Here is a 12867-nt window from a genome sequence, read left to right as displayed (position 1 = left end):
AAAAAAAAAAAAAAAAAAAAAGAAAGAAAGAAATCATTATTTTCGCGCCACTTGTTCGTACCGTTCCTTCCTTTTTTTTTTCTCTTTCGTGAAAATTTCTTTTCAAATTCGAGAGAGAATTAATTGAAACGAAGAGAGGCCTCTTTTTTCTCCATTCGCATTTCGTTATAAATTATTCAGTATCGATGTCCTTAACAATGTTACCGCGGGCGTGGAGAGCTTGAAGGAAAGTTTGAGAATCATTACCGTCTCTGTTCGCGTTACCGTAGCGCCTTCAATCAAGCTCCGTTGTCTAGACAATTAACCGGACGGTCGATGCAATTAAAAGCAATTGTTACAGGCGTGTGTACGTATGTGTGTGTATGTGTGCGTTTGTGTGTGTGCGTGTGGTCGCGACAGTGCGACTGGGAATTAATGTTCCTGCATTAGAACAAACGGATCGTTCGCCAGACTCGCTGGATTTCAATAACAAATTTATATCTACCGAAAGTTTCTTCTTTTTCCTCTCTCTTTCTTTTTTAGACCGAGGTCTAAATAAATCAATTGCCATTTCATGTCAGTCGGAGACGTGGCGCAGTTGAACGAAATATCGACTTTCATTTCCTCTCGTTACTTATATATAGTTCAATCAAAAACCGTTAAATATTCAGACATTGTAAGTTTGTTTCACCTGCGCAATATCTCTCTCCTTAAAAATATCTGTCTATCCATGCTTCAGCTGGGGAAACAGAATTAATTTCTTCCCCCAATTTTTCTATCGATCTCTTTTCTCTCTTTAAAACCCTGTTTTTTTCTCTGTATATAGAGACAGAGAGAAAAAAAGTGGGTTTTAAAATCATGGGTCTTAATATATATATTTCAAACAATAAAAGCGGGTCTTTTCTTCGTTAGGTGACAAGATTTTTCGTTTTCTCGTTCGGCCCTGGTAATTGACGTCTCGAGGATCGGGAGAGGGGATTTCGGTTATCTCGGTGACCACGCATCGATCCGTCCCGTCGGCGTAAAACGTTTTTTTTTTTTTCTACTTTTTTTTCCTTTTTTTTTTTAGGATAGGGCGTTTATTCCGGTTGCTTGCCGTCCCGGTGACTAATTACTTCGGTTAACTGCTCGTGAAAAATGCACTACTGGCCGAATCCCCCTGAAACGGAATGTATAATCAGGCCGGATTGCTCCGGCGATCGAGGGCAGAGAAATACGCGGCGGCGAACGGCTCGATCGTTTCGAATGGACATCACTGTAATCACTGGTAATGCAGATGGCGGTGGCCCGCCGATGGGCGCATCGACAATCAGCTATATAATTAGCGAGGCCTCGCCCACCAATTAAGCCGCATTCATTGAACGCGATCGTTAGCCCCCGCGGTGAGCATATCGCCGTGAAAAATGTACACTAAAGCTGTGCGCTAAACGTTCGCTTAACACGGGCCGTTGACGCGATTATCGACCTGGTCGATCCTTATGAAAAATGACGAGGTGTCGTTCCCTGCCTCGCGGGCGTATCGACGCGATCGTTATCGCGTCGAATAAAAATCGTGAAGGAGGGTGGGAGGGATCGCGCGCTGACCCGATCCATCGTAAATCTAGTCGTCTTCTCGTTGATGAGAATTATAGTTAGATCTTGTTTAATTGACAGGTGGTATCTTGTTGAAAAGGAAGGAAGATAATTTTAGTAGTAGTAATCATGTGACAGCGTGAATCAGAGGTGCAGTTGAGTTGCACCGTGCCGATACCTTAATCATAAATTTGCAACTTGAAATTTTGATATTTTCATCCTTGTCCCTGGTTTAATTTGTATGTCGTTCAATTTCGCTCCAATACTAATATGCACGAAAGAAATATCAGAACTGTCACTATGAGTCATCGCGACTGATCCGGTCCATTAGAAGGACCATGATGCAGCTTGGAACTGGATCTCTAAAATTAATGTAACCGTCAAGATTTACGTCAGAATCAGACGAGTTTAATTTGACTTTTGTAGTTGTGCTACTTAAATATTGATAATCAGAGGAAAGGACCGTTTCTTATCGCGTTTGCTGGTTTAAGTACGTGTCCATCAAGAGAATAGAAATAGAAATTCCCATTTAAAATGCTCGATGCACGTGAGAAAAATATGCAGAATAAATACCGACGAAAATATCAGCCGAAAATTTTGTTTCCTCCGTCGTGACGCTTAATCGTGAAAACGCTCGCTGGTTCGCGAGGCGTGGAACCACGACGAGACTACGAGGTTACAGGCAGAAAGTTCCCAGGGAAGCGATCGGAACAAACGAATGGAGAGAAATCCAAATTTCATTAGCCGCCGGATCGATGTTGGCCACCGAGCGGAAAAGAACGCGACGGGAGTAATCGGACGTTGGCCTCGAACGAAATAGCACGGTCTTTATCGTCTGAAAAATCGAGCAGCGGCGAAGTTTCGCGTTTCTGCGGTTGAAACGTACGACATTAACGGATACCTATCCCTCGCCGACGTTATTTCGGAGCACAGTAACCACAGCTCGTCCGGTAATCCTGTTCACGAGCTCGAAAGTACTCTCCTCTTTCCTTGCCTCTTCCATTGCACGTGGTTACTCGAGATCGCGGTCATTTCGAAGGTTTGCCGGAGAGAAGAGAAGAAGAAGACGACGACGACGACGAAGAAGAAGAAGAAGAAGAAGAAGAAGAAGAAGAGGAGCAAGAAGAAAAAGAAGAAGATTCCCTCTCGTTCGCCTTATCGAGAACGATTCTGCTCGACGAGAGAGCCCCGCCTCTCGCGATTACGCCGTTACGACTTCCATTCCACTCGTCCGATTCTGTAAAGAACAAACAGCCACTGGATCGGCCGGCTCCATCCGCGCGCTTTACACGCCCCAGTTTCGTCGTGATCGATCTCACCGCCGTGCAGGATTCCACCTTGACGTGGTTACAAAACGACCACGATCATCCGGTTCGAACGATGCTCCGCGATGCTTCGCGCTGCCCGCTGGCATTCCGATCGAGAAAGAGAAAGTACACGTTTGTTTCGTGCGCTCGGACCAGTTGTTTTTTTAGATCGACTTCTCAGTTGCCGCAGTCAGTTTTTTCCTCTCACGAGGCGGCGTCTAACGTCCTTGTGACGATCAAACGGTGTATCAACGTTTCGTTCGAACTTCGATTGGAATTTCACAGCTTCGTATAATTCTTTCGTGATTTCAAAGGAGAGCGGCGGCTCGTCGATTTCATCGATAAAATGAAATATATCAAGTGTTCTGGCTACGTTTTCTACCTTTTTTTTTTTCCAATTTTTTGAGAAACAGCTGTCCGCGGCAACCGCTATCAATTTCTCGGCGAATCGATACGCTCCACTTTTACGAAACTGTAAAAATCCGTGTTAAACGTAAGCTCGTCGCCGTCATCGATTACGCTTTCCAATAAAGTCGTTCATAAATCAGATTTCGCGCCCAAGAGGGAGTGCGGATGGTTAAATTCACCGCGCAAACTTTCGCAAACTGGCTTCTCGCCCCTCTCGGCTCTTTATGAAACCGCCGGCCGAGAGGCGACAACAAGGTCCGAGAGAGGCTGGGTACAACGTTAAAAAGAAAAAAAAAAAAAAAAAAAGAAAAATCGCATCGTCGTTCTACGAGGTTCATTTTATCGAAGGGTTGGCGCGTGATCCATCTCTTTTAGACTCGGATCCACCTTGCTCGATGCGCTGTGAGCGGCGAGTCGCCCCTGACCACGATCGTGGACGCGCCTCCTGCGCGAGGATTCCTCCCTTTTCCAGAAAGAAAAGGTCCTTCTTCCAACGTTTAATATTTTTGTTATTATCCGTGGACGTCTATCGCGTCGATACGAGGAGGATGTATCGGCAGCTGTCGCCCCCTCTGTACGAGCACGAACCGTGAGCGCGTGTACGCGCACGAGCACACAGAGTTGGAAAGGGACTAGGTTAACGTACGCCTTCTATGACGGAGAGAGAGTTTAACACGGGCGGGTGACCGTAAAGCCCCGGTTTCGCTAGGCAAGAGGAAGACAAAGAGGTTGGTAGACACAGAGGGTGGATGGAAGCAGAGAAAGACGCGAGAGAGAGAGAGAGAGAGAGAGAGAGAGAGAGAGAGAGAGAGAGAAGGTGGCACCGGGGTGGTCCAGGTGTCGATATAATCGAGAGGCTTGCTTGTCATCAAAGTGCCCTCCTAGTGGTACTCGTAGCGCAGCGCCCGGCAGCGGCTAACGCAACCGGCGACAGCGGCGACGCTGGCTGGCTGGCGGCCCTCGTTAACGCAAAAACGCGAGAGATGATGGATGGATGCTAAATTGCATTAATTAAATCCACCGTGACACCCTAGGCCGGCAGCCTTGGTATCACTCGGCGGCTACCGCTCGGGCTTGCTTGTCTGTGATCGAGGCGTGAGCCGTTTAACGGGGTGTGGGTCACTTTGATGATTACACCCTGTACAGACCACTCCGTTCCTCTTGCCCCTAGACGGTTTTCCAGCGGTTCCATCCTGGTCCGTCTTCGGGCCTCTCCAACCTAACAGAGAGAACCATCCCCGTGTACGTTCGTGGTATACTCGTACCTCGTACCTCGTGCCTAACGTCTAGGTACTTGAAGACTCGGCGCTCGAATCTCTGGCTGCAACGACCGAAGGCGTCTTAACTATCAAAGTCGTCCCCCGGATTAGGCCGCAATGCGATACGATTCCAGTGAGAGCACTCTGAGGAGGATACCCGGATCCTTTTGTCGTTATTGAATGACGATCTGCTCGCAGCCTCGCCGACCGACTGCGAACCTTGGCACAATTTCGCGCTCCTCTATTGACTGGTTCCCTTTGATCGTGATTCGTTTAGCGGTACCAGGGGCCCGAACTCCGCGTTCCTCTGTATATCGGAAAGTAATTTTCTTCTCACGCGCCGATCGATCCGTCCCTTCGACTGATTATTTGCCGGGTTTTTTTCTTTTTTTTTTTTTCTTTTTTCTTTTTAATACGGTGCTCCAATGGCGAGGCAACAGCGGGGCGATTATTCAACCGGCGAGACCGTATTTTTCCTCCGGATAAAGTCAATTATACCTGGCAATTGCTCCGGACGTTTTTTCTTTGAATGACGCGGCAACAGCGCCCCGAATCCATTCTACGTTTATTTAAATTTAACAGCGCCACGGGACGCCACGCGATTTTACTCCGGGGTGACGTGAATCAAATGAATGTCTCGCAACACTTTTTTTTTCTTTTAGAATTCTTACCTCCTTTTTCATCGGCCCGTTCCGCGAGATCTCGCTCTCTTCACATCAAATAACTTGCGCGCCGGAAATTCTGCGAGCTATTAATGGCAGGCTTCCTGTCAAGAAAGGCGATGAATGGTTTAAACGCAGTTCAATCGAGAAAAGTCTCGTACTGACAAGTACGCGTCCGAGTCGTTCAAAATTGTTTACAATTATTTGAAAGGACACCGAGCGTCTCTGGGACTCGTTTAAGAATCAGGTCAACGTTATGCTCATGTAGCCAGAATCTTTCCGTGATTATTACACTAAAATAGGCAACTATTCCTATTTTCTCCCTTCGATTCATCTTCCGTTCGATACGATCGAGAGAAAGAAAGAGGCACGGCCCCGCGAGGGTGAAATATCATTCTGTTTGTAGCCGTTGTGTCTCGAGTTCGGAGGGTGAGAAATTAAATGAGATCATCCTCTCGGTGTACCTTTTGGAAATTGCGTTTCTCGCTTTGATGTTTCTAATTTGATTCACGTCGGCGCGGCAACGAAACGCGGAACTAAGTGGATTTCGTAGAATAAAAGAACAGCGGCGCGAGGCTCGCGTGGCTCTAAGTAAGACATTATCCGGAGCCAGTGGCGAGGAATCGACTCGTGGCTTCTCCGTCTCGGCCTCGCGAGAGCGAGATGATGAGATCTCGATGTTTTGTGCACCGTGCGTTCAACCGGCGGGAATAAGTGAGGGTTACGCCGCGTGGATATTGGGTATAATTTAGTGGGCTGGTGCCTGGCCGATGTTTCCAGCCGAAGGAAAGGAGAAGAGCCTGATGATATCGCGAGAAGAAAGAAAGTTTCGCTCGTCGTCGTGCTGGCGGCGTACGTGTAGCGAGTTTCGATTATTTCCACGGCTAAAAAGAGGATAACTCGGAATAATAAAATGGCAAGAGTCGGGCGCAATTAACTTGCCACTCGCATGCTCGCGTGCGCCGGGCTGGATGGGAACTGTTGCCTTTCGAGCCCGTGGATCGATGTTGAGAAGCAATTGGGACGGTTAGTTTATCGCAATTAGAGCTCGTAATGACGATCTAATGATCTCCGTGAATTGCGTTTCTTAGCCGTTGAAAGAGCGGCGCGAGAACGTGGTTAATATTTCATCCCTGTGACGCGTAACAACGTCCAACGATTAAAAGAGGTGGAAATTGGGTCGACGTAATTGTTGAATTTTTTAAGTCGACATCTCGCTCTTCCTCCATCTTTGCTTCTTTTTTCCTCTCGCTCCCCTCTCTTTCGCTGGGGCCCTCTCTCTTGTTTGATGAACGTGCTGTTTGTTCAATTAGGCCAAGAGATTCGTAACTCACGTCTCCGCTAAATCATTTTTATTTTCATCGAAAAATATTACACCGGGAGAAATATCGCACCGGTGAAGACGTGGCAAACGGCAAAATTAGGGCGTCACGAGGGGACGTTCCACTGTTTAGGTTAGGGGAGGAAGGAGAGGGGGAGAAAGCGTGAAAACGCATTTTAAAACAAGCGGAAAAGTCGAAAAATTTCTACCTTGACAGTCGCGCGACGGAACGCGGAAGGAAATTCTCCTTGCCCTCTGCCTCTCTCTTGCTCTTTATATTTTCCTCTTCCTATGTCTCTTTACTCGCTAGATTTTGTTGATCTTCGCCGGTGACAAATATTTTTCGATTCGTACGTACTAAAAAGGGATCCGTCGATTCGCCTCCTCGAGAGCAACGAGGCGTGGCAGCTTCAAAGACGCGAGAGTACCTTCTCGCGGAATAAGAGGATAATGTGGACTCGATTTGACGTTCTTGAATATTTAATATCTCGCGAAAGCCTTCTCATCGCACGCCCGCCCGTTTTACGACAAACCAGCCATTCGCTCTTGTCGAAGCGGAACTAAGCGAAGGATTCGGCTGTGTCCAACGATCGCATCCGAAGGATATGCGATCGTTCTCCCTCCTTCCGATTGATCTACCGTCACCGTGCTCGAGAAATCGTTTAATACCACTCGGATTTTATGGCCCCGCGGCTGTCAAAGAATCGTAAAGCGGGAACAAGCGGGAATATGGAAATAAAGTAAAAATATTTCCAATGAAAATATACCGACTCGAACGGGGGACGAGATCGTTTCATTCGAACACCATTGTACGAATACGCGGCTAACTTTTCAATGTTCTTTCCGATACTTGATGCTTTAATCCGCTCTCTCGCATGGAATTAAAGATTTTTCTTTTTTTCTTTTTAAATCTATTAGAAGCGTATTTACGATTCTTAAGTCAACGTCGAGACATCATTTTTGTTTTTGTTCAATCACTTAGAAATTTGTGTCGATTCTCTCAAAATGTACGTTTAATTTCTAAAAATATTTCTACAGTACGGAGCGTGAAATGTTCGTTCTTGGCCATGGAGGACGAGATATCCCGTTAGCTGGATTTCACACTATAAATCAAACACGAAACATTAAACGGCAACTTAACTTCGACGAAACTTATCAGCTCCTCCTTCCCCCGAATCGCGTGTTTCTGCGTTGCACGGAGGTCCATTCAGGCCTTCGTCGTTCCATAAGTCAGAACTTCTATGGGAACTTGGCGAAATTTAACCAGGCGCTTGGAAATTCACGGAGCCTCCCCCATCAGCCACGTCACGAAACGCTGTCCGGCAATGAATGCCGCGAAACAGCCGACATAATACCTTCTTTCTTATTCAGGCCCAACCGTTCCTCAGAAGTTTTCAAGTTAGAATGCCATTCCTCTCGGATGTGTCACTCATGTAAACATGACAGGGCGTATTATATACGCGTTCTCGGACGAGAATCGTTGCAATCCCCTCTTTATACTCAAACGCCACTTTACCAACGTTCGATTACGTTTCACCGTTTCAAGATACGGGCATCTCGCAAAGTAATCTCGACTTCGTAAGTTTTTTCTAAAATAAAAATTAGGATTATAGTTCAGAGTTTTCGATCTGGGGGAATAAATTGGTCCAAGTGTTTTCGGCAGAAATTAAAGAACGCTTTGCCAAGCGTTTCGATTACGTTTCACCAAGATACGGATATCTCGAAAATTACGATTGTAGTTTAAAAGTTTCAATCTGGGGGAATAAATTGGTCTAAGCGTTTTCGACAGAGCTCCTTCACAGGGATCACTCGGCGGCTCGCGAGCCAGCCGAGATCCGAATGTCTGTTCGTGTCGTACGCTGACAATTTATATTCCAGATGCTAACCGCGGTACAAGTCACGTATATACGAACAATTTACGGTTCTTCCAACGATCTTCTTTCGAGAAACGGGAGAAAGGTTGAACGTTCGCGCTTAGAAGCGACGCGAGAGAAGGGGATTCGTTGACTCGGTAAGAAACGACAAAGGAAAAGGAGCAGGGGCGGCTCATGCAATTCTAAACTATTTCAATGAAATGGGATAGCGGCTGGTAGATTTGTTGGCCGCGGTGCAACCGACTAGTTCCTCGTTCGTAGCTGGGAGACAGGGCGAAAGGAGAACGCGAGAGAGAGAGAGAGAGAGAGAGAGATAGAGTTAAGAAAAGCCAGGTTTCTGTAAGGACTCGGCTCTCTTCCTTTGTTCTAAAATTCTTACGACTTCCCTTACGTCTTACTAGGACCCGCTTCTCTCCTTTTTCTGGGGGAAACAACAAAGGGAGTGGCCTGTATCAAGCGTGGTGGTAATGGCGGCACCGCAGCCGCCGGATGATACAAAATTGTCTCTTCTTTCGCGCTTGGCCGAGGAACACTTTGTAGGTAACGAAACGGGCCGGATATACCTTGCAACTTTCTTTGCCCGTCAGCTCAGCCTTGGCTCAGCTAACTTCGAGGGTTTTTGCATTAGCATATCGACTTATTCATAGAATCCGCTACTCTCCTCGTGTACCGTGACGGATGAACACGCGCGCGCTCGCCCGGTCTATGCCTCACCTCCGGGCTATACCATCGATGATCACGCCGTTGACGGCGTACCGCGCTTTTTCAGGGGCTTTGAATTTCGCCTTCGACCCTCCAGGGAATACGTTACGACGTGTTTCGATACATTGATTTCGTTAAACTCGAGTGCTGCGTACTCGAACGCGTCTACGTCCTACCTACATACACTGTGCGTATGTGTGCGCAACTGTGAATCGAAGAGAAAAACGATTCGATCGAATCGAAGTGAGAAATTACTTTATGAAATTTTTAATAGGTTAAACACCATTTGTTATTGATATTTTTATTATCAATATAATTATTGATGTATTTGGACAATTAAAAATTATGTTCCGTGACAGTGCAACGAAAATGTCCGATTTGAAGGAACATTCTCCAGTTCGTTAGTTCACTGCGCGCTGACTCTTAAAGTTACTTGTATTTTATTTAACTTCCGAAACTATTTTATCTAGAAACACACACACGGCAACGTGTATTTTAGACAGTTAATTGTAATGCCGTCAATAATTAAGCGAACTCTAATTATTCTTGCGAAACTTCTCGCTGCCGAAGTTTCCATTTAAGCGTGCGTAGGAGTGTTTTCTTATCGCAGGTAGACAGTTTGTACGATAAATTTTGAGATACAGACTTGTCACTTAACCAGAACTAAATTTGTATTAATATATCGAAAAAGTTCCGCGTAGTTGAACGTTGTCGAAACGAAAATAACTCGTATTATAACTCGTACTTGCGTCATATTATAATACGTCATAAAACGATATATGGCAATCGTCTTTACACACCGTGTATTAACCACGAGTGGGAATGCGGCCATGCGGTTCGAAACAAATTACCTGCCTGGAAAGAGAAGAGGAAGAAGAAGGAGTCGGATAAAGGGTATCAAGGACTCATGATACGGAAAAATCCGCAACACACAGTAGATAACAGGGTTTCACGGTAAGTCGGGAATACTTCATAATTCAAACGTTCGCAGCAAGAGTAGTGCTCCTCAGAGAGAGCGTCCACAACTCCGAATAGCAGTTTCGTCTGTTCGTGTGCCCGTATTGGCCCCACGTAGTCGAAAATTTTTCATACGAGCTATAAAAAGCGCCCCGCGGGGCGAGGGTTAAGAGAAATATCAGGGGTAACGCTTCTTCGGACATTCGTTCAAACTGGTAGACGACGAGTGACTCCGATTGGAAGGAACTACGTAGAGCGTGGATCATATAGTACAGCGGAGCACGAGCAGCGTTGGCCGAGGGGAGTCGAAGTTTGCCGAGCGCGGCCGAGCGCCTGTGAACGCGGCAACTCGCATACGAGGGTACAGTCGTGCCGCGGCCTCCATAGAGGGAGGTTTATGCAGTCCGTGTTGCTCGTAGCGCTCCGTTTCGCCGTGAGAAAGCGTCGTGGGACGCGTGTTCTCTCTCGACTCGCCGATAGAGACGGAACCATGTTGTGACAATCGTCCGAACGTTTGACAATCCTGATGCCACGGGATTAGGGAAAGGCTGGCTCGTACGTTTTCGGGACGAAAATCTGGCGACTAGGTCGTGGCCCGAGCAACAGATGTGACGTCGCGCGACGCGCTCTTTATATTTAGTTGCCCACGATTTCCTCGGTTGTTTCTCCGTGCGCGCGTACGCTTTTACCGTGTGTCGGTTCAACGATCGCGCGCGGCGTTGTGCATCGCGTTGACAGTGACGTAATATGGCGCGAACGAAAGTGTACCACGGACGTCAGTGATATAGAGCCTTGCGTCGATAGGAGGGATTGTTGAATGTTTAACGAGAAACGTTCGTCACGGATATCGAGCCTTGAAAACGACGCTTTCCGAGAGTTGTTTCCGTTCCCTCGTCGCGCGACCTTTGCGAATGTTACTCTCTTTGTAGTTACTCTGCGTGGCCACGGTCGCGTTCGCATGTGCCACGAGACGCGAGTGCAGATGTTAGAAGAGAAGAGGACAGATCGAAGAGGAGAAATAAAAGAGGGAAAGTGAAGGATCACAGGCGATTGCATTTGTCGACGTTGTTAGCCCTGTATCCGGTGCCTGTCGAACGACCCTATTTCAAGGCCCTCTACCTGCGGCCGAGAATACTGCGAAGACACGAGGTAGTACTGGCGCGTCGTTCTTGGAGCAGGAAAAAAGAGAGGCGCAGGAAGAATTCCTTTGTCCTCGAAGCGAGCCCTGGGTGAAGCCGGTGGACGAGAAGCGGCGAACGAATCGGCCCGAAGTGGAAGGGAGAGAAGGAAGCGCAGCACACGGTCGAGTTTGTACCTCGTCGACCGTGTATACCTGGCGTGCGTGTGAGAGAAAGAGAGAGAGAGAGAGAGAGAGAGAGAGAGAAAGAGAAAGAGAGACGACGCTATCGGCGGTGAGCGAGACGGACAGTGAAAACGAGCCTTGTGGCATCGGTGAACGTCCGTCAGCGCGTTGCCAACGGCAAAGGGCAACAACCACGCCACGAGTGTTGCGCGCTGTTAACCAAGGCCAGGTCGAATTCAACGCTATTTTCACCTGTCAGTGACCTCTCTCCTCGTTCTCTCTCGACCTGCAAGCGCAATTTCCCATCGATCTCAACACGCGTGTCCACGCTCCGTGGCGTAATGCTATTGGTCGATTAGCGTCGTTGCGCGCACGCTACCCGTTTGAAATTCGCGCCTCAAGTGTCCAGCTGAGTCTGCATGTGTCCATTCCGTGGATCGTGCCCGAGGATGCAACGACGAAGATTACCGGATGCCATGTCGCTGCTGGTGAGAGCAGCTGTTCTCGCAGCTGTCTTAGGACTGTTCCTGGGATCGAGCCATGCGAGCAGGCCCGCCGGTGCGCATCCCGGCCACGCGTACTTCGAGCAACCTTGCTGCGGACGATCTCATCTTAGGCACCATAAAGGTTAGAATACACCACGATACGTTCCACTATCTTTTTCGTAGAATAGGAAAATATTCTTTTTCGTGGAATTCCTCTGTTGACACTGATTGCGGAAGGACGTACATTTGGGAAACGACGCTATATTTACATGAACGAATCGTATCTCGTGGCTCGACCGATAAGTCGAATGAATATAATGTGTGTATGTAGAGAGTTTTGTTGATAGTACGTAGATAGTACGTTGATAGTACGTTTCGAGGTTTTTGTAGGTAATTCCGAACGTGTTTCCTATTTAGAGGAAAAGATTTACGTAAAAGAGAAAGTATTCAAATGCGGAGTTCTAAACATGTACATAGTATGTCGTCCACATGGAGTTGCTAGAGTAATGCATAGTAAATCTTGTCGAGGTAAAATTTGAAATGTATGTATACGAATAAATATCAATTTTCTGCGCGTACGAACCATCCAGGTATATATGCATTTCCTTTTCTTCACGCTATTTCGAAGCAGAATTTAATACGCAACAGTCCGATATAAGTGTAGTTAAAACCAAAGTATTTTCGCATGTATTTAAAAGTCTTTAAAAGTCCAACTCAATTAAATTTCACTCCTTCGAGTTGTAAAGTACCAATCGAGCAAGTTTAATTCAAGGGAGCGTGGAAGTTTTTTCGGAGTACTCGCGAACGTACGTGAAACACATAATTCGAGGTTAGACAACCATCTCGCGCAGGTTAAAACCGACAAGATCTTTCTATCGGTTTAAAAAATCTTCGGGCCAGCAACTGGCTTTCCAAATTTTCGAATCTTTGTCTTAACGAATTTCTCGCTACGTGACGGAGAAACTTCTTTGTAGACGGTGGTTGGTACGTGATTTCCTATGATTCCGTAGAACGTGCAAAATCGCATTAAACTGCCGT

General features: G+C 46.9%; 1 protein-coding gene across 3 annotated transcripts in view; it reads left to right on the top strand.

Moving 5' to 3' along the window:
* The window catches only part of LOC122532395 (semaphorin-2A), a 592180-nt gene that overhangs the window by 305986 nt on the left and 273327 nt on the right, over positions 1–12867 (top strand). Inside the window, exon 1 of one of the 3 annotated variants that reach the window (XM_043661146.1) lies at positions 10421–11971. The exons of the other annotated variants lie outside the window; for them this stretch is intronic. Coding sequence (XP_043517081.1) covers positions 11764–11971 — 208 coding nt within the window. The 5' untranslated portion in view covers positions 10421–11763. Of the gene's footprint in view, positions 1–10420; positions 11972–12867 lie in introns of those variants that run through there. 3 annotated transcript variants of the gene reach the window in all.

The sequence above is a fragment of the Frieseomelitta varia genome, unplaced genomic scaffold (assembly GCF_011392965.1).
Source record: "Frieseomelitta varia isolate USP_RPSP 00005682 unplaced genomic scaffold, Fvar_1.2 scaffold_140, whole genome shotgun sequence".
Classification (NCBI taxonomy): Eukaryota; Metazoa; Arthropoda; class Insecta; order Hymenoptera; family Apidae; genus Frieseomelitta; species Frieseomelitta varia.
This window is presented reverse-complemented; position numbering and strand designations above follow the sequence as displayed.